General features: G+C 40.7%; 1 protein-coding gene across 1 annotated transcript; it reads left to right on the forward strand.

Moving 5' to 3' along the window:
• Positions 1-1,630: 1,630 nt before the first annotated feature.
• LOC106608126 (bcl-2-like protein 11) lies at positions 1,631-19,967 on the forward strand. Its single transcript, XM_014205872.2, has 4 exons — positions 1,631-1,979; positions 3,759-4,126; positions 5,827-5,957; positions 17,003-19,967. Exons 1-4 carry the CDS (start codon positions 1,963-1,965, stop codon positions 17,129-17,131), a joined length of 645 nt encoding a protein of 214 aa, XP_014061347.1. The 5' UTR covers positions 1,631-1,962; the 3' UTR covers positions 17,132-19,967.
• The last annotated feature ends 1,483 nt before the right edge of the window (positions 19,968-21,450 follow it).

The following is a 21,450-nucleotide window of genomic DNA, read 5'->3' on the forward strand; positions in this document are numbered from 1 at the left end:
TGCAACATATTGGGCATGCATTCTAAGTCGCGTAGTGTGGATATTAGAACACAGAGCCCATGGTATTTTGCCTAATCTGTACCAGGTTTGCAGACTACAGGCCCAGGTGTTGTCTACACTCAGTGTTGCTTAATGAATATGCTAATTTTGTTTATACAAAAAAAAAGCTCTGAAATTAAATGTATTCATGATAGTAGTGCAACAGAACTACATTTTAACAACAAGTCTTAAGACTAATGTAATCTAACATTTGTAATTAGTTTCCCTCATGAGCTGAGACCTAGCCTTGGCCTGAGACAGTGCACCAGACCATAGGTGAATGGAAGCAGACTGTCTCAGTAGACACATGGACTGCACTGCTAACAGCATGTGGTAGCTTCACAAAGTGGACCAGTGAGCTATGTGCAGTCACCCAACAAATACAATCGCCAGTATATACAGAGACCCACTGGGCACACACTGGTTGAATCAAAGAGGTTTACACGGAATTTCACTAAAATGACGTTGAACCAACGTGGAATAGACATTGAATTGACGTCTCTGCCCAGTGGGGGACACACTTTTACTGTGAATCTCTCTGCCAGCCACTTTCTCCCATCAAGACCGAATAGGCCATTATGCCAGCTTTTTGATTCAGCGAGATACAAAAATTGTAACCACACAAGATATGTTTAGAATATATTTTATTAATATGAGCAAAGTCATAGAAAATGGTTTGTGACAGAATACATGTGGGAAATGTAGTACTTTATATCCCTCAATTCACTGATCAGATGTCTGCATTACATGTAGGCCTATAATGTTGATCGACTCTTAATAAACAAACATTGTTTGCGCTTGCATAGAAACTTAAACTTTTCCATGACAGTGAAATCCGTTTTGTACTGTATCTTTGTCATAATCTGACGATCAATTATCAATGCTCTTAATAAATGTACTGTATAGTATATCTTGTTTCCTTCATGTTTTCCCTTTATAATTGTGTGATAGACTTGCAGTCAACAGTTGAACCAAGGAGAAGTTAAAGTTGTCTGCTCATACATTATTCACAAAGATAAATTCCATGCTGTGTTTTAATTGGTTGCGAACCATTTATATAATAGTGTTATATTGTGCAAATGATCAACACATGGATGATTGTGAGAAGGTGCAGCTGACTTTTTAACACTGTCTTTTGATATAGCCTTTCTTCTAACTGAGAATGTGTGGGGAAAAGTGTGATGAACCAATGCAATAAATAGTTTAGGGGCTCAAATATGTGTACTAAATGACTCTAGAAAAAGCCCATTGTTAAAGTAGATCATCTATAAAACAATGTTTAACTGAAATGTATTATCATCTACTGGAGGTTGTTATTTTAATAGAAAAATATCCTCCTCATAATTTCTCTGACACAACTGAAATGTTGCTAGGTATAGGATCTTGATAGCTGAAGTTGCCCCTCTGAATTTGGTAGGCTGGTGTACTACTACTACAGTATTGTAAACGGTTCGCCTACAGAGAGAGAGGGGGGAGAGAGAGGTTTATCTGGACTCTTGAAGGGATGCTTTGAAACGAGGCTTAGATCCCACCCAGTGAAAGAGTAGGCGGGTCAGAGGCGGAGGATGGCACACAGGCGTCATCCCACTCTCGACTCAGACCAGAGGCTTGAACTTTTTATATCAATCGCGAGTGAACTGCTACAGCAAGGAAGTATCCTCAGCTGAGCTGATATCCACACCGGAGACAAAAGAGTCGAACGCTTTTCCCCCTCCTTCAAGCAACGTATATTTTGTAGGGGATCTGTTTTTACAAGGCGGAACCACTATTCTTTCGATGCTGACATCGTAGTTTTCTGATCAAAAAGGCACTGGGCTCTAAACTTTTGCGTTTTACGCGTATGTAAGAAGTTCAAAACCGTATTTTCAGATATTTTACCGTTATTAACAACTGTTATGTCGCGCTACTGAAACGGTTTAGGACATGTCCGATTCGTCCAGGTGAGTGCAAAATAAACATGAGGAAATAGCATGCTTTGATGTTTTTGATAGCTATAATTTCAGAAGACTAAGAATAAACAATATAACAGAAAATCGCACCGCCGCTCTCCCAACTTGGACTTCACTAACCAACATAGGCCTAATTAATCGTTTTTAGATCATTATGCAGTCTGGTGTAAATGCATTTATTTTGTAGGCTACCATATCAAATAGGCTATTCATGTGTTTACGTAATGAAACAAAAGTGTTGTATTCGGCTCACAGCGTACGCCTAGACGCGTGCGATGTAACATTAATTGGAGAAACTTCTTGTTTTGATTAAGTCCCTCCTGTGTCTGCACAACGGTTTAGCGTGGGCGAGTTATGTTTTAACAGATGTCCGTCGTTCCTGATTATCTTTAGTAGCCTATTATTTCCATTATAGAAAAGCTTGAAACACTAGCCTACGCATTCCCACTGGGCACACACTGGTTGGAACAACGTTATTTCCACATAATTTCAATGATATGACAGTGAACCAACGTGGAATATAAATTGAATTGACGGCTGTGCCTAGTGTGATTGGTATTGAATATAATAAAAATACCATATATATACTTTTTCCCCCACGACTGCCTGGATTTAGCCTATGTTGTGTAGCCCTGTTGGTTACAATGCGATGTTGTCTATAATATGCCTATAGGGCAGTTTTGGGGGGATAGGAATGACAGAAATGCAGGCACCTGATTGTTTTGTTTTCTTTTGTTTTCCACATGAACCTTTCTTCGCTCTTCTCAGTCTATCCAGCAGTAAATGTGCTACCTGTTGAAGTTGCACGACAATGGGGCTCCTGTTCTCGGGTGATTCAGTGAAGGCGAGGGACCGAATTGTGTTTCCAATTTCAAGACAAAGTAAAAAGAGATAGGCTACTACTGCAACCTGTGGGTGGCGATAATGGACCAGTTGGCCGCTAGCCTATGATTTTGGATGCCGTTTATTCGCCCGTCAGTCACAGAGGCATTAATCCAATCAGGTCTGCTTTCAACACATGTTGGTAGAATGTGTGCCGAGTCTGCCGACACTCAAGCAACAAATTGCGTGACTCTATTGTTCGTCGTCTGACTGCGTTTTCGTTGTCTCTCAAATATGGCTTTCGATTTAACTCTGAATTTATTTGATATGAGTAAGTATTTATGATATAATAGGCTACTGAAAGTATTATGAAGTATTATAGTATTATAAAGCCGACAGGTAGACTATAGGCCTAATAGAGAAAGAATGTGCGCTGCCTGCGATCCGTCATGCGCAAGAGATCCTCCATGCGTAATTTGGAACCAATTCGAGTATGCAATACATTTTTCCAAGTAACGATCAGATTAATTTCGAAAACAAGACTATAACTAGATTTGTCTTGGGGATGCACACTATGCTATTCACAACTTTCATTTCAGATAGAATAAGTTAACTTGGCTTGGAGATGGGGTTGTGACGCAGTTACTACGGCTCGTAACTTCATGCCAACTGTTTCCCCCTGCTAAAAATGCTGGAATCAGCACTTCTGTCCAAACAAATAATGGATATAGGCCTACGTAGAGAGGAAGAAATAACAGCCGAGTCAACAACTTGACTCGACCCGGCGGGATATTTAGTCATGCGCGCTCTGTTTTATTAGCCTACACATTCTATAAAGTATGACTGTTTAGACTTTGAGTCCACAAGAGCAAATCTCCAACAAATAATAACATTGCACCGACTAAATAATAAAAATAGCCTAACTCTGATACTTGATCTATCCTACAGACAACAAAATCAGTCCAATGGCTCGACCATCCTAATTGAGAGAGGGAAATACGGAGAATTGAATCCCGGTGGCGGAGCAGCCTCCGGTGCCGAACCGACTGACAACCCCCAGTTCAGCGAAAGGGACCAGCAGTCACGGGGAGGAATAATGATGCCGAATAGTCTGCTTGGTTTCCAGTCGAGGTCGCCGTTGTTCAGAACACTGTCCAGGTCATCCAGTGGATATTTTTCGTTCGACAGCGATTCTATTCCAAGCTCCCCGGTATTGAAAGATAACAAGTCGACACAGACTCCGAGCCCATCTAGCCAAGTCATGACTCACGCACTGCAGCGCATGTCTCAAGCACAGGAGACCAATCGAGATTATGGTAAGGCACACCCTTACTTGTGTCGCACAAATAAATGTTGTTACTCACTATCCAGCCCGCGTTGGGCAGCTGCATGCCATGGCGTACATGATAAATCCTTGACGCGCAAATAATGATATGTGCCATGCCCCTGTGTCAATCGGAAGGTGCACTTTGTTTTGAACTCTTAACACACACCAGTTGACGACATTCTCAGTCTTCCAACGTATTAAGGACCATTGGTTTTGTAGCGTGTTCACTGATATGGGGGGAGGATTGGGGGCTATTACGCACGGCTGCGTCTTCGTTTATTGCATGCTATTGTTCCTTGGGCGGTTTGTAATGTCTATTGTTATATTTACTTCAGTATCGTAGTCTTTACCATATCTGCATGTGTCCAGCCAACATAATTACGTGACCATGAGCCAACAGTTGGATTCATCCTCAGCAGGAAGTTTCTAAAGAACAGTATCTGCCCTCTGTTTACTGAGTTGTGTCATAAGCCACCAAGGATCCACCTGGGCTCAGACAGGGTGTGTGTGTGCACGTCATAGCAAAACATGCGCGTGCATATGAGTGTTAAAGGCACCTGTACGTGCACACAGATTTACGCTCAACCTCAATAACATTCCCTGACAAAGCTAATGGTCATATAAGACAAGTTAAAGGAAATACACGGACAAACAGGCACAGTGCATAATAGATGTGATTGAGCAGCCTGATTCATTTGTGTCCTTTTATTTGCACTCGCTACAAACATGTAGCGAGTTTGAGTATAAGCCAGTCAAAATAGACCTCTGTGTCTTTTGTCAGCAGCAGACAAGGATTCCTCTCCTTTCATTCTCTTTAGGAGCCGGATGATATAAGGGACAGATAAATCTCTATCTGTAGTGTTTCTCCACATCTCTAATCCCAGAGGCCACTCTTAATGGGGTAGAGAACAACAACTGTTCTATCTCTGATCTTGGGAAGTTAGTGAACTGGCTCCAACTCAAATCCATTTCTTTAGATAAAGTCTGAATAGTATGTTTGTGGAGAATAACAGATGTTCTCCAGTTTTATTTCTACCGTATGTCTGTTCTTGCCTGAGGGAGACAGACACTGTGGAGGAATTATTTTCTGACTATCAGATATGAGTTATCCTAGCGCACATGTAGAACACCACAGCTGTGGTTTTATATCTTCTCAGGCATAATGCTTTTGGTGACCTAAATGGCATTTTGATTTTGACAACTTTACTTGAGGATTCTTGACAAATATCCTTTATAACTCAGTCATAAGGTTGTCATAATATAACAGAATGCCACATTTCATAATACCAGTCCTACACTTATCTTGGGAAATGTTGACATGATGCATGTCATGAATTGTCACTGTGCTGTGTTATTGTTATGTCTCTTTTATGACAGTGTTATAACAACATTATACCAGGCCACTTGCAGTAAAGTAAGTAAAGTGTTTCCACATTAACATAGGGTTCCACTGATATTACAGGGCCCCTGAGGGATATGAGAAATATTAGACATATGTTTCATGACACCTGTGAGTCATAGAAAGAGATCAGAACACATTCATATTGACAACTTAACCACACTATAGGAACCACTTGGCATGTCTGTGAAGTGTCATACTGGCCTTTTCTTAGTAATGCTGTAGCTTGGTCTTTGTTACTAGATTGTGTTCCAATGAGTTCTGACAGCCATTTGCTCTTTGTCCACCAGACGCGTGGCCCAACCCCCTCCACCCCTATAGACCACGGCCACCGCCAACTGCAGGGGACATGTGGCCAGAGACACTGATCGGTCAGGAGCTTCAGCGCATTGGAGATGAGTTTAACGATCTCGTCATGCATGTGAGTAGGTACACCACACCAGCACTGAGTCTTGTAACCTACTACTGTATATACACATACAGGTTTGGAGGAGCCACAGATAAGTGATGATGAGGATGATAATGCCCCATATATCCAGAAGATGCATCATTTTGGGGGTGTTAGCATTTAATTAAAGGACCCTCTTCAGGGAATGGGTAGCTTCAATATCCAGGGGGTACAAATATGCTACATAGGCACTGCAAAAATTATTATATCATGGTCTTGATAATCACAGGTGTCACTGCAGGGCAGGGGAAAGTTAATCTTCCCATTAGATATTGTCAATAATTTAAGTGTTGTCTCAGAGCTGCTGCCAAAGTCATGGCAGCACTGGTGAACAAAATGCCTGTGCTGCCATATGTTTTTTTTCTTCTCTTGCTACTTGCACAGTACATTTCTGGAGGTTGCATCACCTTATTTACAAACCATATCAAGGACTGCACTGTATCAAATGGAGCTGATAAAGTGCTCAGCTTAACATGTGCCATTCTAAATTATTTCACACTTCCATACTTTCTTTGTGTCCTTGACCTAGCATAGACACATTCTGTGCTGTAATTTCTTATGTACTGAGTGCTCTCCGGTTTGATAACATTATTTATAATAGATACAGGACAGATCCAATAGCCACATTGAAATTGTGGTGCATAGTGCAGAAGGCAAGATAAAGGGAAATCTGTGAACCTGCTATTGCAACATTGTACAGTAGCTTGTATGTGAGCATGGCGATTAATCAGCCAGCTGTTCATCTACAGTATATTGTCATGTCTTTGTACCTTAAACAATATCTGTGAGTTGGTGATTCATCTTATCCTGGGTTATCAGTTTCCTGGTTCATTTTGTAACTCTTACACTTCAACACTAATACTCAAGGCTTGTTGTGTTCATTTTTGGAGAAAATATTTTGTTTACACTCTATGGAGTTTTCTCCCATGTTCCTTTCTTGTCACTCTCCATCTGAGCAGACTTGAATTGGCTGAAATGAAATACGTTTTTCTTGCCCGCTCATAACACCGGGATTTTCTTGTCGTGGACATTGTGTATCTTTGCATCTGAGAATGTTATGATGCGTTTTCTTCATCACCATCCCCAAGAGTCACTGCCTGGTACCCATAAAGGCGGACAGTTTGTCTGTATAACCAAAAAGATTAACTGAAGACACATACTTTTCTTTCAAATGAGTGTGTGAGGATTTGCCGTGAGGTAAATGTTGTGTTACTAATGGCCTCTGAATGTCTGAGGAGAAATAAATATTTTATACACCTTTCAACAAATGAGGCTGTGATTCAGACTTAACACACATTGTAGAACAGAACAGGCTTGTTTGTGTGTGTGTGGTACTGTATTGGCTAGAGGGAGGTGTATGTATTTTGAGAACAATGAGCCCAATAAAAAGCAGAACATGTTGTGTTCTATGTTCCGTGTTTTGGTCTCAGGTGTTTGGTTGATATCAGAGTGAGGAATTCTGCAAGACTGTCTCTGTCTAGAATCTAGAGCTGTCTCATATGTGACCGACCGCCTTGATTCGGTCTTATGTAGCAAAATTTGAAATTGTGTTTTTTACGTTGGATAAAAGCAGAGACACAGAGCTACAAGATGGTATATCATACACTGCATTTGAGGAACAACGGGAAAATAATTCTGCTTTGAAAGTTAATGAACTTGAAACCTCACTTTTGAGAAAATGGTGTTTGAATATTTTGTTATCTACTGGAGAGCTCTTCTTTGTCTGCACCCATTCAGCATCGTTCACACCCTCTTAAGCTTTAGCCCCCACCCAAACTCTGACCATTTTACTCACCCTAGCAGAGCTGGTTATGCTGTTTTCATGTTATCCAGAGCGTTGGTGACTGTAACTGTGCTGCTGGCAACAATTTAATTACGTTTTTTTACAGACGTTTACTGACATCGGCCATATTCAATGGGTTTTGAGCGTTCGGTAATTCATCAGTTATTCTGCGCTCTGGCACACTCAGACAAGAGTGTAGATGGCCAGACTGAATTTATGAACGCATCTGAAATGGTTACTTGCATAGTGGAGTCTTGTTAAGAGATGTTGTTAGCTAGCTAACTAAACAATGAACCACAATCCCAACTCATGACGTTACTAGCCTGCATGAATCTGCAGGTAACTAACCAACCAGGTTCAATGTTAGCTAGCTAACATTAGGTTATAACTAGCCAAGAAAAGTATTCTGAGGTACGAATAATAAGATCATACACGTAATGTTAGCTAACGAGCCAGTCAACTAATGTTAGCTAGCTAGCTAACAGTACACTTTAACTTCAAATGAAAATACTTTATGTCAAAATTAGACATGTGTAATATCTGAAAATGTAGCTCGCTAGACAATCTTAACTGTGGTCTGAAATCGGAGTAGATAGCCAGAGCGAATTTACCAGATAAAGTTACATCTATCAACAGTTCTTGCAATGACATTCTATTGAAATGTATACTTGCATAGTGGAGTATTTTGTTAAGACATGTAGCTAGCTAGCTTGCTAAACAATGAACCATAATTCCAACTCATGACGTTACTAACCTGCATGAATCTGCAGGTAACTAACCAACCAGGTTCAATGTTAGCTAACAGTACACTTTAACTTGAAATGAAAATTCTTTATGTCAAAATTAGAAATGTGTTATATCTGAAAATGTAGCTAGCTAGACTATCTTACCCGTAGACATCATAGATGTCACGGATGCCATGGTTTCCCTTAGTTTGAAGTTGTAATCCGGAGACAGGTGTTTTCTCCATCTCCTTAGCTATCATACTCAAATGCCCCTAATGCAGTTTTACTACGCAATATATTTTTTAAAAAGCAGCGTTAGACAGGATTACCTACACATACAGACCAGCTCAAATAGACAGAAGCATGCTATATGGCAAACCAATCCAAATTCATCTCTCGGCATGTCCAGCCCAGTCATTATCTCAGTTAATCATGGCTAGCGGGAAGGTTGCTGGCTTTTTCTGTGGCTAAACCAACTAAGCTCATAATTTAACAATTTTATGCATATTTACAGATGGCATACAAGTTTGATATTAAGGCTCACATGTTCGAGAAGGTATTTCTTCCAAAAAACTCATTTTGATTAAAACCTTTTTTGTACGTTCAAATGGCTCTCCTGTGAAGTAGTGACCCGCAACATAGGCCTAGTTTCCTGAAACGGGTCACATATGTCTCCTATCTGTCTCAAATGTCTATTAAATAACTACACTGCCTTCGGAAAGTATTCAGATCCCTTGACTTTTTCCACATTTTGTTAGGTTACAGCCTTATTCTAAAATTGATAAGGGAAAAAAACTATTGAATCAAACTACACACAATACCCCATAATGACAAAGCAAAAACAGGTTTTTAGAAATTGTTGCAAATTTATGAAAAATCTAAAAATGAAATATCACAGACCCTTTACTCAGTACTTTTTTGAAGCACCTTTGGCAGCGATTTCAGCCTCGAGTCTTCTTGGGTATGACTCGACAAGCTTAGCATTTTTATTTGGGGAGTATTCTCCCATTGTTCTCTGCAGATCCTCTCAAGCTCTGTCAGGTTGGATGGGGAGCGTTGCTGCACAACTATTTTCAGGTCTTCTGAGATCTTTGATCGGGTTCAGGTCTGGGCTCTGGCTGGGCCACTCAAGGACATTCAAAGACTTGTCCCGAAGCCACTCCTTCATTGCCTTGGCTGTGTGCTTAGGGTCGTTGTCCTGTTGGAAGGTGAACCTTCGCCCCAGTCTGAGGTCCTGAGCGCTCTGGAGTAGGTTGTCATCAAGATCTCTCTGTACTTTGCTCCATTCATCTTGGCCTCGATCCTGACTAGTCTCCCAGTACCTGCCTCTGGAAAACATCCCCACAGCATGATGCTGCCACCACCATGTTTCACCGTAGGGATGGTGCTGACGTGAGTGACTTTCCTCCTGACGTGACGCTTGGCCAAGAGTTCAATCTTGGTTTCCCCAGATCGGAGAATCTTGTTTCCCATGGTCAGAGAGTCTTTAGGTGCCTTTTGGCCACTCGACCATAAAGGCCTGATTGGTGGAGTGCTGCAGAGATGGTTGTCCTTCTAGAAGGTTCTCCCATCTCCATAGAGGAACTCGAGAGCTCTGTCAGAGTGACCAGCAGGTTCTTGGTCACCTCCCTGACCAAGGCCCTTCTCCCCTGATTGCTCAGTTTGGCCGGGTGGCCAGCTCTAGGAAGAGTCTTGGTGGTTCCAAACTTCTTCAATTTAAGATTGATGGAGGCCACTGCGTTCTTGGTGACCTTCAATGCAGCAGAATCTTTTTGGTACACTTCCCCAGATCTGTGCCTTGACACAATCCTGTCACGGAGCTCTACGGACAATTCTTTTGACCTCATGGCTTGGTTTTTGCTCTGACATGCACTGTCAACTGTGGGAGCTTATATAGACAGGTGTGTGCCTTTCCAAATCATGTCCAATCAATTGAATTTACCAGAGGTGGGCTCCAATCAAGTTGTAGAAACATTTCAAGGATGATCAATGGAAACAGGATGCACCTGACCTCAATTTAGGGTCTAAATACTTATGTAAATAAGGTATTTCTGTTTATTTTCTAAAAACCTGTTTTCACTTTGTTGTTATGGGGTATTGTGTGTAGATTGCTGAGGATTTTATTTCTTTAATCCATTTTGGAATACAGCTGTAACGTAACAAAATATGGAAAAGTCAAGGGGTCTGAATATTTTCTGAAGGAACTCTATATACAGGTTATTACATTGTGTGTTACTGACAAATGCAGGTGTTTCATCTGGCTTTATGTATACGTTTTCAACTGCCCATAACTGTCATAATGCTTGTATCTGGATCAGAGGTAGTATCTCCTGGCTAGTGAGTTATTTCCTTGTAAACAAAGCGTTTGTGTGTTTTCAGGTGTCACCTAAGGTGAATAGAAACAACTCCTGTGCAGTATGTTCACTGATCTGCATATCTGTCATTTGTCAGACTTCCCAGTCCTCACTTCGGATTGTCTCCATGGCCTCTGGCCACCCATGCAACTGACCACTGACCTACATTACTCTCAGGATGACCTGATTTTGTTTTGCTATCACACACACACACACACACACACACACACACACACACACACACACACACACACACACACACACACACACACACACACAAACTCAGACACACACACACCCCTCCTTCTCTGCCTAATAGCCATTATGGAAAATACTCTGGCTGTCTGAGTGCGCAATCAAGATCAAGTTTTGGGGTTAGAGAGCTCAGAGGAGGAAGGGTCAGGTTATAGTGACTGGGCAGATGGTTAGTGAGTGAGTGGTTGTGTTTCAGCATGGCAGGGCTACGTGACTGCTCAGCTTCATTATTCCTACCCTGTGGTTAAGGCTCTCAGAGAGCCCACTGTGGTCTCTAATTATGCACAGGTCCGCCTTTACAGGCCTCATTCACCCAGCACCATGGAGACCCACTCAGTCCAGCCACGGCCTGGCCCTCCGGACCTGCTCTTTGACCGGCTCTTTCTCCCAGGGTCAGTTTGGACCCAGGGCTCCAGCGGTTGTCATGCTTTGTGAGAGGCACTGGAAAGATCTTCTAAGTGGAGTTGGTCCACTGTTAAGTCTTTGAGTGTGTTGTGGGTTTGGGTGTCTCCATACTCTCTTCATCTGGTTCTGCGTTGCTTGCGTGTGTGTTTAGTGGTGGCAATGCTGTGAAGTTAACTTTGCATGTGAAGGTGCTCTGTCCTGTACTGAAAAAGGAGGCCTTTAATTCAGGGCACTCCTCTGATACTTTGAGCATTTAACTGAACCTTCCCAGACTGACAGATGTGCAGGGTTTTCATTTTTGGGTACTATTCCATCAGTTCCATTGCACCAGGCCTGCTCAATAAAGTGCAGCTAAAATATTTGAAAGAAATCCAAGTACTATTTGAGCCCAGTTCTGGTGAGACGTCTCTCCAGTGGTAGATATGGCAGATAGTAGCGTGAAGCAAAAGGACAAGCACCCAGCTAATGCAAAGCAGATGTCTGGCCACAGAAACATGTTGTATTCTAAGAGAACTAATGTCTGCATTTTGCCACCCAAATTATCTGAGCATTTACATGGCAGCTGACTTATTTTTTGAGTTTCTATTCTGTTTTTAAATGGGGTTTGTTACTCAGGGATTTTCCTTATAAAGTGGTGACATCCCACCTTATATGTGATGCAAGGTTATTTTGGCTTAGGACCAGCAGTCTTTCTCTTGTAGAAAGAGGGAGAGAGAAGATTGTCTGTTTGGAAACTATTTTAAGCAGCTGTGTAATACCTTGTTTTGATCAAATAAAAGCACAAGCTGAGTAGCATTGAGTGTTTCAGTGACAACTTTGTTTTTCCTCAGGCAGCAATTGCAGGCAGACATCTGCGAACGTATTAGCGAGTCACTTTAATTTCATGTTGTCTATTCCAAATTCTGTCTGCTCTCCCAATTTGGTCGAATTGTTTTTCAGTGTTCTTCTGGTCTTGTAAGTCATGGCTTCTTTGTTTTGCTTGCATGTGGTGCAGCATTCTGCGTTCTCTCACACCAGATCAATTGTCAGAGAGAGATTAGTCAGTCTGTGTGTGATGCCGGCATGCCACAACACATTTTGGGCACAGAAACAGCTGAATACTCAGGCTCTGATCCATTATACTTGAGACATGGTTTAAGTGTTAATGGTTTGCAACATTGTACCAATTTGCTGGTTATGGGTGTAAAACGTTCAGTGTGTGTATTTAGTGAATTTGGGTATTAACATTATTCCTAAAGGGAAAGAGAAATTGATCCAACTTTTAAGCAAACAAAAACATGATTCTTAAAAGGAAAAAGGGAATTTGATCCCATTTTAAGGAAACTAACAAGTACAATACACACTAACTCCATTTCAGCTAAGTGTGAAATAGCGAAAGTCTTTGAAAGTAATATTGGAATAGGTTTTCTACTGTACCCTCCCCCCGGCTAATAACATATTATTAAAGGGATCATTCACCTGTTGATTTGCCTTATGCCAACCTCTCATGTTGCATGCATCGGGGTGTGAAGTGGCATGTGATTACATACTGTGTGTACTATATAATGCCATACAAAATGCAACATGTAGTCATGATACTATAATACACACCAGAGAACTTTTACCCTCAGCCTCAATGGCCAAATCTCAGCATACAAGTCTATGTGTTTACACTGTGTTGAAACCACTGCCTGGAATGGCAGCATGTGTTTAATTTGTAGAGCTTACAGTAAGTATAGAAGTCATTCCTCTTTCCATCTCATTCCATTAAAATCTCTTTACCATAGGAACATACACTATTTGTTTCACACATTGTTAAATAGTCCTAAACTTCGAATGAGGATATGTTCAAATCAAACAACCTTTCAACAGCTTGTTTTAAGTTATTGTTAAGTCTTTCAGAACCATCATTTACATCTAGCCAAACCTTCGATCTGTCAATTCTGTAATGAACTCATCATGTTTGGCCTGAATGAGAATGGGGTCTTACAAGGTTGCCAGTCCTGCTCTAAGTCTATCTCACAGAGTAGTTAATGCACCTCAATTTAAGTTCACTTCCTCATCACCTGTTTCCTCAGACACTATTCACAGTCACTCCAGGTTTCTGTGGTTCTTGGCATGACTCATTTAGCATAAAACCAAGCATTGATATTCCTCTTGCATTTGTTGCTAAAATCCTTTTGTTGAGAGCAGAATACCTGAGGCACAGGGCTGGTTTATAATGTCTGCCCTGTATGGTTACCTGCCAAGCTGCTCTGAATCCACACACCTGCAGTGATTTACTAATGGAGCGATGCCCAAGTCATACTTCAGCACAGTTCCTGTACGAAACAGTTGTTTCTTTCACCTCGAAGCACTAAGGGAAAAGTGTAACTCAGACTTGGTGTTTTGTCTTCATTTTATACTTGTAAAATGAATCACGCTTCCTCCGTCCCCTCTGCCAAAGGGCCACGGGGGAAATGCTCAGCGCTTATCGCAAAAGCCCTGCCAAACTAGTGGCCTCAGGCCAAAGTGCTGGCCTGGCCAAGACAGCCACCTGTTTTCACCTCCACTATGCCAAGTCTGCAGAGGTAATTGTCTGTGAGGGGAGTAGTCCATCCATCCCTCATTATTAGGATACCATGACCTGGCCATGTCCAAGTGCACCACTGAAGACCTAATAGAATGGCTCAATCTCTTCCCTAATCTCTCCATTCACCTCACAGTAAAAATGTCCCTATTTGTGTTTAGTTCATGAAGTGCCCTTTCCATTGGAGCTGAAGTAGCTGCCCTAATATAATGGCCTTTATGACTGCTGCTGCATTGTATTGCTCATTAAGAGATATGACTCATGTCGTAAACCTGGTATGTTGGGGTTCTCTTCAGCCCAAGGCTGTAGGACTAGTGTGGTCGTTTGCAGGGCCTCTGACCAACATTGCAATGTTGACACAAAGAGCAGAACATTAACCCTCAATTGAGACGGTAAATACAGTTAACATGGTTGCTCATTTAACCTCTCTGGGCTCGGTGGGACGAAATCGTCCCACCTACGCAACAGCCAGTGTAATCCCGTGGCGTGATATTCAAATACCTTAGAAATGCTATTACTTCAATTTCTCAAACATATGACTATTTTACACCATTTTAAAGACAAGACTCTCGTTAATCTAACCACACTGTCCGATTTCAAAAAGGCTTTACAACAAAAGCAAAACATTAGATTATGTCAGCAGAGTACCCAGCCAGAAATAATCAGACACCCATTTTTCAAGCTAGCATATAATGTCACATAAACCCAAACCACAGCTAAATGCAGCACTAACCTTTGATGATCTTCATCAGATGACAATCCTAGGACATTATGTTATACAATACATGCATGTTTTGTTCAATCAAGTTCATATTTATATCAAAAAACAGCTTTTTACATTAGCATGTGACGTTCAGAACTAGCAAACTTCCGGTGAATTTACTCAATTACTCACGATAAACGTTCACAAAAAACATATCAATTATTTTAAGAATTATAGATACAGAACTCCTTTATGCACTCGCTATGTCCGATTTTTAAAATAGCTTTTCGGTGAAAGCACATTTTGCAATATTCTGAGTCGATAGCCCGGCATCACAGGGCTAGCTATTTAGACACCCACCAAGTTTAGCCCTCACCAAAGTCAGATTTACTATAAGAAAAATGTTACCTTTGCTGTTCTTCGTCAGAATGCACTCCCAGGACTTCTACTTCAATAACAAATGTTGGTTTGGTTCAAAATAATCCATAGTTATATCCAAATAGCGGCGTTTTGTTCGTGCGTTCAAGACACTATCCGAAAGGGTTATGAAGGGATACGCGCCCGACGCGTTTCGTGACAAAAAATTCTAAATATTCCATTACCGTACTTCGAAGCATGTCAACCGCTGTTTAAAATCAATTTTTATGCCATTTTTCTCGTAAAAAAGCGATAATATTCCGACCGGGAAACCGTGTTTTAGTACAAAGAGAGAGAAAATAAAAACATGGGGTCGCCTCGTGCACGCGCCTCAGTCTCATTGTCCTCTGATAGACCACTTACCAAAGGCGCTAATGTTTTTCAGCCAGGGGCTGCAAAGACGTCATTCAGCTTTTTCCCGGGTTCTGAGAGCCTATGGGAGCCGTAGGAAGTGTCACGTTACAGCAAAGATCCTAAGTTTTCAATAAAAAGAGTCAAGAAGCCCAAGGAATGGTCAGAGAGGGCACTTCCTGTACAGAATCTTCTCAGGTTTTTGCCTGCCATATGAGTTCTGTTATACTCACAGACACCATTCAAACATTTTTAGAAACTTTAGGATGTTTTCTATCCAAAGCCAATAATTATATGCATATTCTAGTTTCTGGGCAGTAGTAATAACCAGATTAAATAGGGTACGTTTTTTATCCGGCCGTGTAAATACTGCCCCCTAGCCCTAACAGGTTAAATAAAATCAAATTGTATTTGTCACATGCTTGGTAAACAACAGGTGTACACTAACAGTGAAATACTTACTTATGGGCCCTTCACAACAATGCAGAGAGAAAAATATAAAAATAATTGAAAGATAATAATACGAGGAATAAATGCACAATGAGTAATGATAACTTGGCTATAGACATGGGGTAACAGTACCGAGTCGATGTGCAGAGGTATGAGTTAATTGAGGTAGATATGTACATATAGGTAGGGGTAAAGTGACTAGGTAACAGGATAGATAATAAGCAGTGGCAGCAGCATACGTGATGAGTGAAAAGAGTTAGTGCAAAAAGGGTCAATGCAGATAGTCCGTGTAGTTATTTGGTTAATTAGCAGTTTTATGGCTTGGGGGTTGAAGCTGTTCAGGGTCCTGTTGGTTCCAGACTTTAATGCTCAATTGTGCTTCTATAATTCAATGCTGTGTACACATCATTACCAAACTCATTCGTATACAAACACATCATGGTACTGTATCACAGGAGCACAAACAAATCATGGTACTGTATCACAGGAGCACAAACACATCATGGTACTGTATCACAGGAGCACAAACACATCATGGTACTGTATCACAGGAGCACAAACAAATCATGGTACTGTATCACAGGAGCACAAACGCATGTAAGAACATTATATGTATTTGTCTGGGCCTCTTGTCTGAGTGTGGAGTGAACCCACTGGTCCTAACACCTGGAGAGGGACCAAGGGTTTGGGTTGAAGTGGACCGGGATGTCAGGAACGAGTTGTGTTGGCCTGATTTCTGTGTTTGTAGGGCTGCATGTACGTGATGAGGAGAATTTACCCCTCATGAAAGGACTGACCACAGTTGAATTCAGCCATGTCCATAGCCAGTATTATCAGCAAACCTCAGCTGTCTGCGTTCCACACACAGCACGGGTCATTATGGTTGTCAGGTGAATGGCATTATTACGCCATGTGTTATGGAAATAATGTTGAATGCTTTATCCTGTATGTTTGTGTATATGTTTAGTGATTATGTATACAGGAGTATGTGTATGTAACAGGGCTCCTTTCGCTGTGTCCTCCACAGCGCCTTGTTGACGGAAACGGTCAGGTTGCCCAGGAAAACCTGCAGCAGATGCACCAAGAGCCCGCCTTCCTACTGTGGATGGGGCTCCTGATTGGACGACTATTACAGATCATCCTGCAGAGAAGATGATGGGCAGACAGAAGCCTCAATCCCATTCCTGCAGCACCCAGCAGACACATACTGTAGCACCTGGGAGAATTCTGTCAAAAGACCCTGTACATATGTGATTATATAAAATGCTACATTTTCAGATTGAAATTCTCCTCCTGCATATGTGGACCTATTCAAATTTGTCTTGATGGTTTTTAACTTTGAATGGCCTCAAGATTCCCTGATCCAGGATAAGTTGGAATAGGGAATTTGTACAGCTTTGGAGAATACTTTCTTTGGGAATTCTACAACAACTGGAATTTTGCACCTATGTTTCTTGCTCAGATTTGGAAAGTTGGCCTAATCAAACCACCAAAGATGGAGTGTCCTGTTGCAGAGCACTCACAGGGATAATGCCATGTGGATAATGCTTTGTGGATGTTACATGTGCCTTGTACAGTTTCTGGCTTTTTTACTAAGCTGTTTTCTTTTTCTTGCAGCTATTTATTTTTCACCTATGTATTTAATTTGTTTGTGAGTTTACTCATGGTCAGATGTGTCAAGTCTGCGCTGTGTCTGGTCCTCATGGCTTCTCACTGTTTCCTTTCCTCATCCAAACATCATCTGCAATTCTAATTTGATGCAACCAGTTCCATGGTCGGTTCCATTGACCCAGACATTTAAATCTTAATATTAAATATTAAATTATTTGTACGCACCATTTTTAAATGTATTTTCTTTCCAAACATATTCAGTACAATAGCAAGGATGTTAGTAATAATTGTAAGAACAACAACAGCTAAAAACAGTGATAGCAAATACAATACCTAAAATAATAATATTTAATTAAATAAAAGTACATGAATTAGGGCAAATAATGTAAGTTCTTGAAACACCTTATTCTGTTGTCTCACTTGTTTAACCCTGCCCCTTTTCAGATGTCAAACATAATTGCTGTTATCATTTAGCATTTAGCTCGGACGGGCTGTTGTCAGGGCTTTCTTAGCCCAGCTGACACTCATGTTGGCCCGGCCAAGTCCTGTGCGGCGCTGCCAGGTCATTAAATGCTCATAGAAGCTTTGCTGGAAGAGAACCAAACTCTGAGCACCAGGGGAGCAGGGCTTTGTCAATGGAGAGCCATGAGCTAACATTTGCCAGAGGAACAGGCAGAGAGAGCCAATGGGTTCAATACAGGTTTTAATGGGTGGGATGACTTGCAGTGCTTGAGAACTTAGGTCGATAGACAGGGATAAAAACCACCCAACAACCTTGAAGGATCTATATTCAAATTCTTTAAAAATTGTTTTAGTTCTGATCTGTGGTAGTATGAATGGGTTTTTTAAGGCCCAGTGCAGTCAAAATCCTGTTTTTCCTGTGTTTTGATGAAAATATCACTTTAAAAGTGTGAAGGAATTTCAGGCAGTATAAGTTAATATATGCCAATAACAAAGAGTTCCAAACCTCTTTGCCAATAACAGTTAGTTTTCAGATGACATACTCAGACCACTCCGACAGTCCTAACAAAATTAATGCTAGAGAAATAGTTTTTTACTAAAAAGCTATTTTTGTTTCTTTTTTACAGTTTAAATGGAAAACTATTACAGTAAGGCACTTGCTTAATTGTTACCCAGAAATTATTTGATATTGAGATAAAAACAGATGCATTGGGCCTTTAACGATAAACAAAAATTTAAGTAGGGTTACTTTGAATGTTACATGCTACCACATTGTGCACCATGGGTTGGTTTGAAATTGTATGTGTCCTCTTGTGTGAGCCAAAGATTGATTACACTGTAATTTTGATGGTTAGATCTTATTGTATAGTACAGTATAGGCGTGGTTCAGTCCAATTGTCTTGGCCACCCTTTTGATTCCATTGCCTCATATTTGTCAGTCTGCCAGTATTTGATTTGAAAATTCATTTCACACCCACAGTTCAATAAATGTTATCCATGAAATGAAATGTTAACAGTATGAAATGTGCTGATAAAAGCCTATCTTTAAAATAACATAGCACTTACAGCTCATTAGAGGTTTTAATTGCCAAACATCTGCCTTTTAGATGTATTTTTTTTTAAACATTTTTTGCTGGCCATGTAGATGAAATGTAAGGTATTAGTTGATGAAATTATTTGCAAACCCAATTTTTATTGAGAAGCGTATCATTCCGTCATGTTTTTCTTTGTACCAAAATTGTCTTTTATATATTGTATGACTGTCTTTTCTTTTTTGGTGTTGTCAAATGAAACCAAAGACCTAATTTCAAAGTTGTGTATCTCAGAAGGGTGTTGTCGAGTGTAGAGGCTTTCCAAGAGAACAACTGAAAGCTGAATTTTCACCTTCTGAAACTGATATGGAAACTTCTCAGACAGTCAGCCAATGGTTCCATGTACTCTAGATATCAATCCATTGAGTGACAGCATAGTCCATACTGTCCATACTTCTTAATGGGTAGAGACCAGACCATAGATAGAAATAGCATTTTTCCCAGACACATACAATAACTTCATTTTGATCCGCAACATTCCCAAGTTAGCAAGAGCCATGAATTTCAACCAGTGTCATCTTGGTGGAGGAAGTACAGGTGTGTCCCTCTTGCACTATGATTACTGTCCCAGAATTCTGTCTGTTCAGGACCCTTTTGCACTGAGCGCAGACAGACATAAACTGATTTATCTGACTCACAGGACCCAGTACATTTGTAGCAAAATGTCAATTTTTTTCAGTTCTTTTTTTTTGCACTGAAATGTTTTAAGGTTGTGATTTAAATTGTGCATAATGCTGTGCCTGTATAAAGCCTTTTTTCATCTTTTTAAAAATGTGTTTCTGGAATCTTCTTTCATTGTTGATTAAACCACATTCTTTTTAATGATAAGTTAGTAAGCCCCTGTCATTGTTCTATAACTAGGACCACTCATATTGCAGTCATAATGGAATTAATCACAGGCAGTTCATAGAAAGTTTGACCAAAGAAAAATGTGTGGCGAAATATCTTTAGTGCAAACTCTCATTAACACATGTCTACATTTTTGTAAGTGTCATACAGTATGTACATTCTCAAAAATGACTATTTGGGTTCAGGTGAAAATAGAAAAGACTATTCATTTGTGTGTCTGTAAAAAGAGGACTTTCTTCCTCTGTGTGGCGGCCACGCTTATCTCTGATCATCTGCAGGACATGGAAAGTACGGTACCTTCCCTAGCTTGGCACAAACAGCCTGAGATAATTATACATCCCATATTCAGCCAGTCAGTGGCTGCTACACTAAGCTCCATGTGACTGTGCACAGTCCAGGGTGAATTCCAGTATCCGTATAGAGAAAACCTTTTATCCACTTAGTGGCAAGGTAAACTATTGAGAGGACAGTACGGTGGGTAGGTATTTATTCAGCCTGAGGTGTAAACATTCGGTTGAAACTTGCGTACGAAATGTAAGATGAGTCAAATGAATCAAGAACGATCTGAACTCCTCTCTATCATACACACACACACTTGAGCATGTGTCTGAATTCGAGCATGATGACCCCACAATATATTTCAGCTAAGTATTATTAAAGTTCAGCTGCTTGGTGAGAGTTTACATGAACTTGAGTTTCACAGCCTAACAGCAGACACACACAGCCATTGTCTTTATCCAAAACAGACTAGCTGACTAATTGAGCTTTGTAGAGATCCAAACTGAGCCCTGAATCCCACCCTCTTCACCACTGACTCAGTGGAATACCCAAAGTGGTGGACTACTACCTGAAGGATCACTGAAGACCCAACTATATCAGCCCTATGATAAATCAAACAAGTGCATAGCACACTTATATACAATACTATTTTATTTCTTATTCAGTTCTTCACTTGCTGGATTCAGTGGTGTACATAGGACATAGCACTGTGTAATCTCTAGGAAGAGCAAATTAATTAGAATCCATTATCTGTTCAGGTCATCCCTCAACACTTTCGGTGTTTCTCTTGTGACAGTGATACTGGCTCAATGGCATATTCTCTTCATTTCACCTCAGGTGGAAGAACTCATAGCACATGGGATTTTGATCTAATACAGAATGAGAATGTCTACAGGATTAGAAATTGAAATGCTAATTCATTGAATTTGAGATTACTAGAAGCCATGCCATTTGTAGTGTATTGGTATAGCACACTGGTGCTATTTCACAGTCATAGGCTTTTAGAGATGGTTGATTTTCAATGACAGCCTCTACAGCTTGAAATGCACAGTGAAAATCCATTCTTTCTGTATCTAATCAGAGTCTGTTTTTACCTCTCTGCGCTAAAGCCAAGAGGCAACGTGCTTAGGATACTGTGGTCAGAGACCCCAGTCAAATCTCTTCCTCTGTTGAGTGCTTTGAA

Source organism: Salmo salar, chromosome ssa01, assembly GCF_905237065.1.
Source record: "Salmo salar chromosome ssa01, Ssal_v3.1, whole genome shotgun sequence".
NCBI lineage: Eukaryota > Metazoa > Chordata > Actinopteri > Salmoniformes > Salmonidae > Salmo > Salmo salar.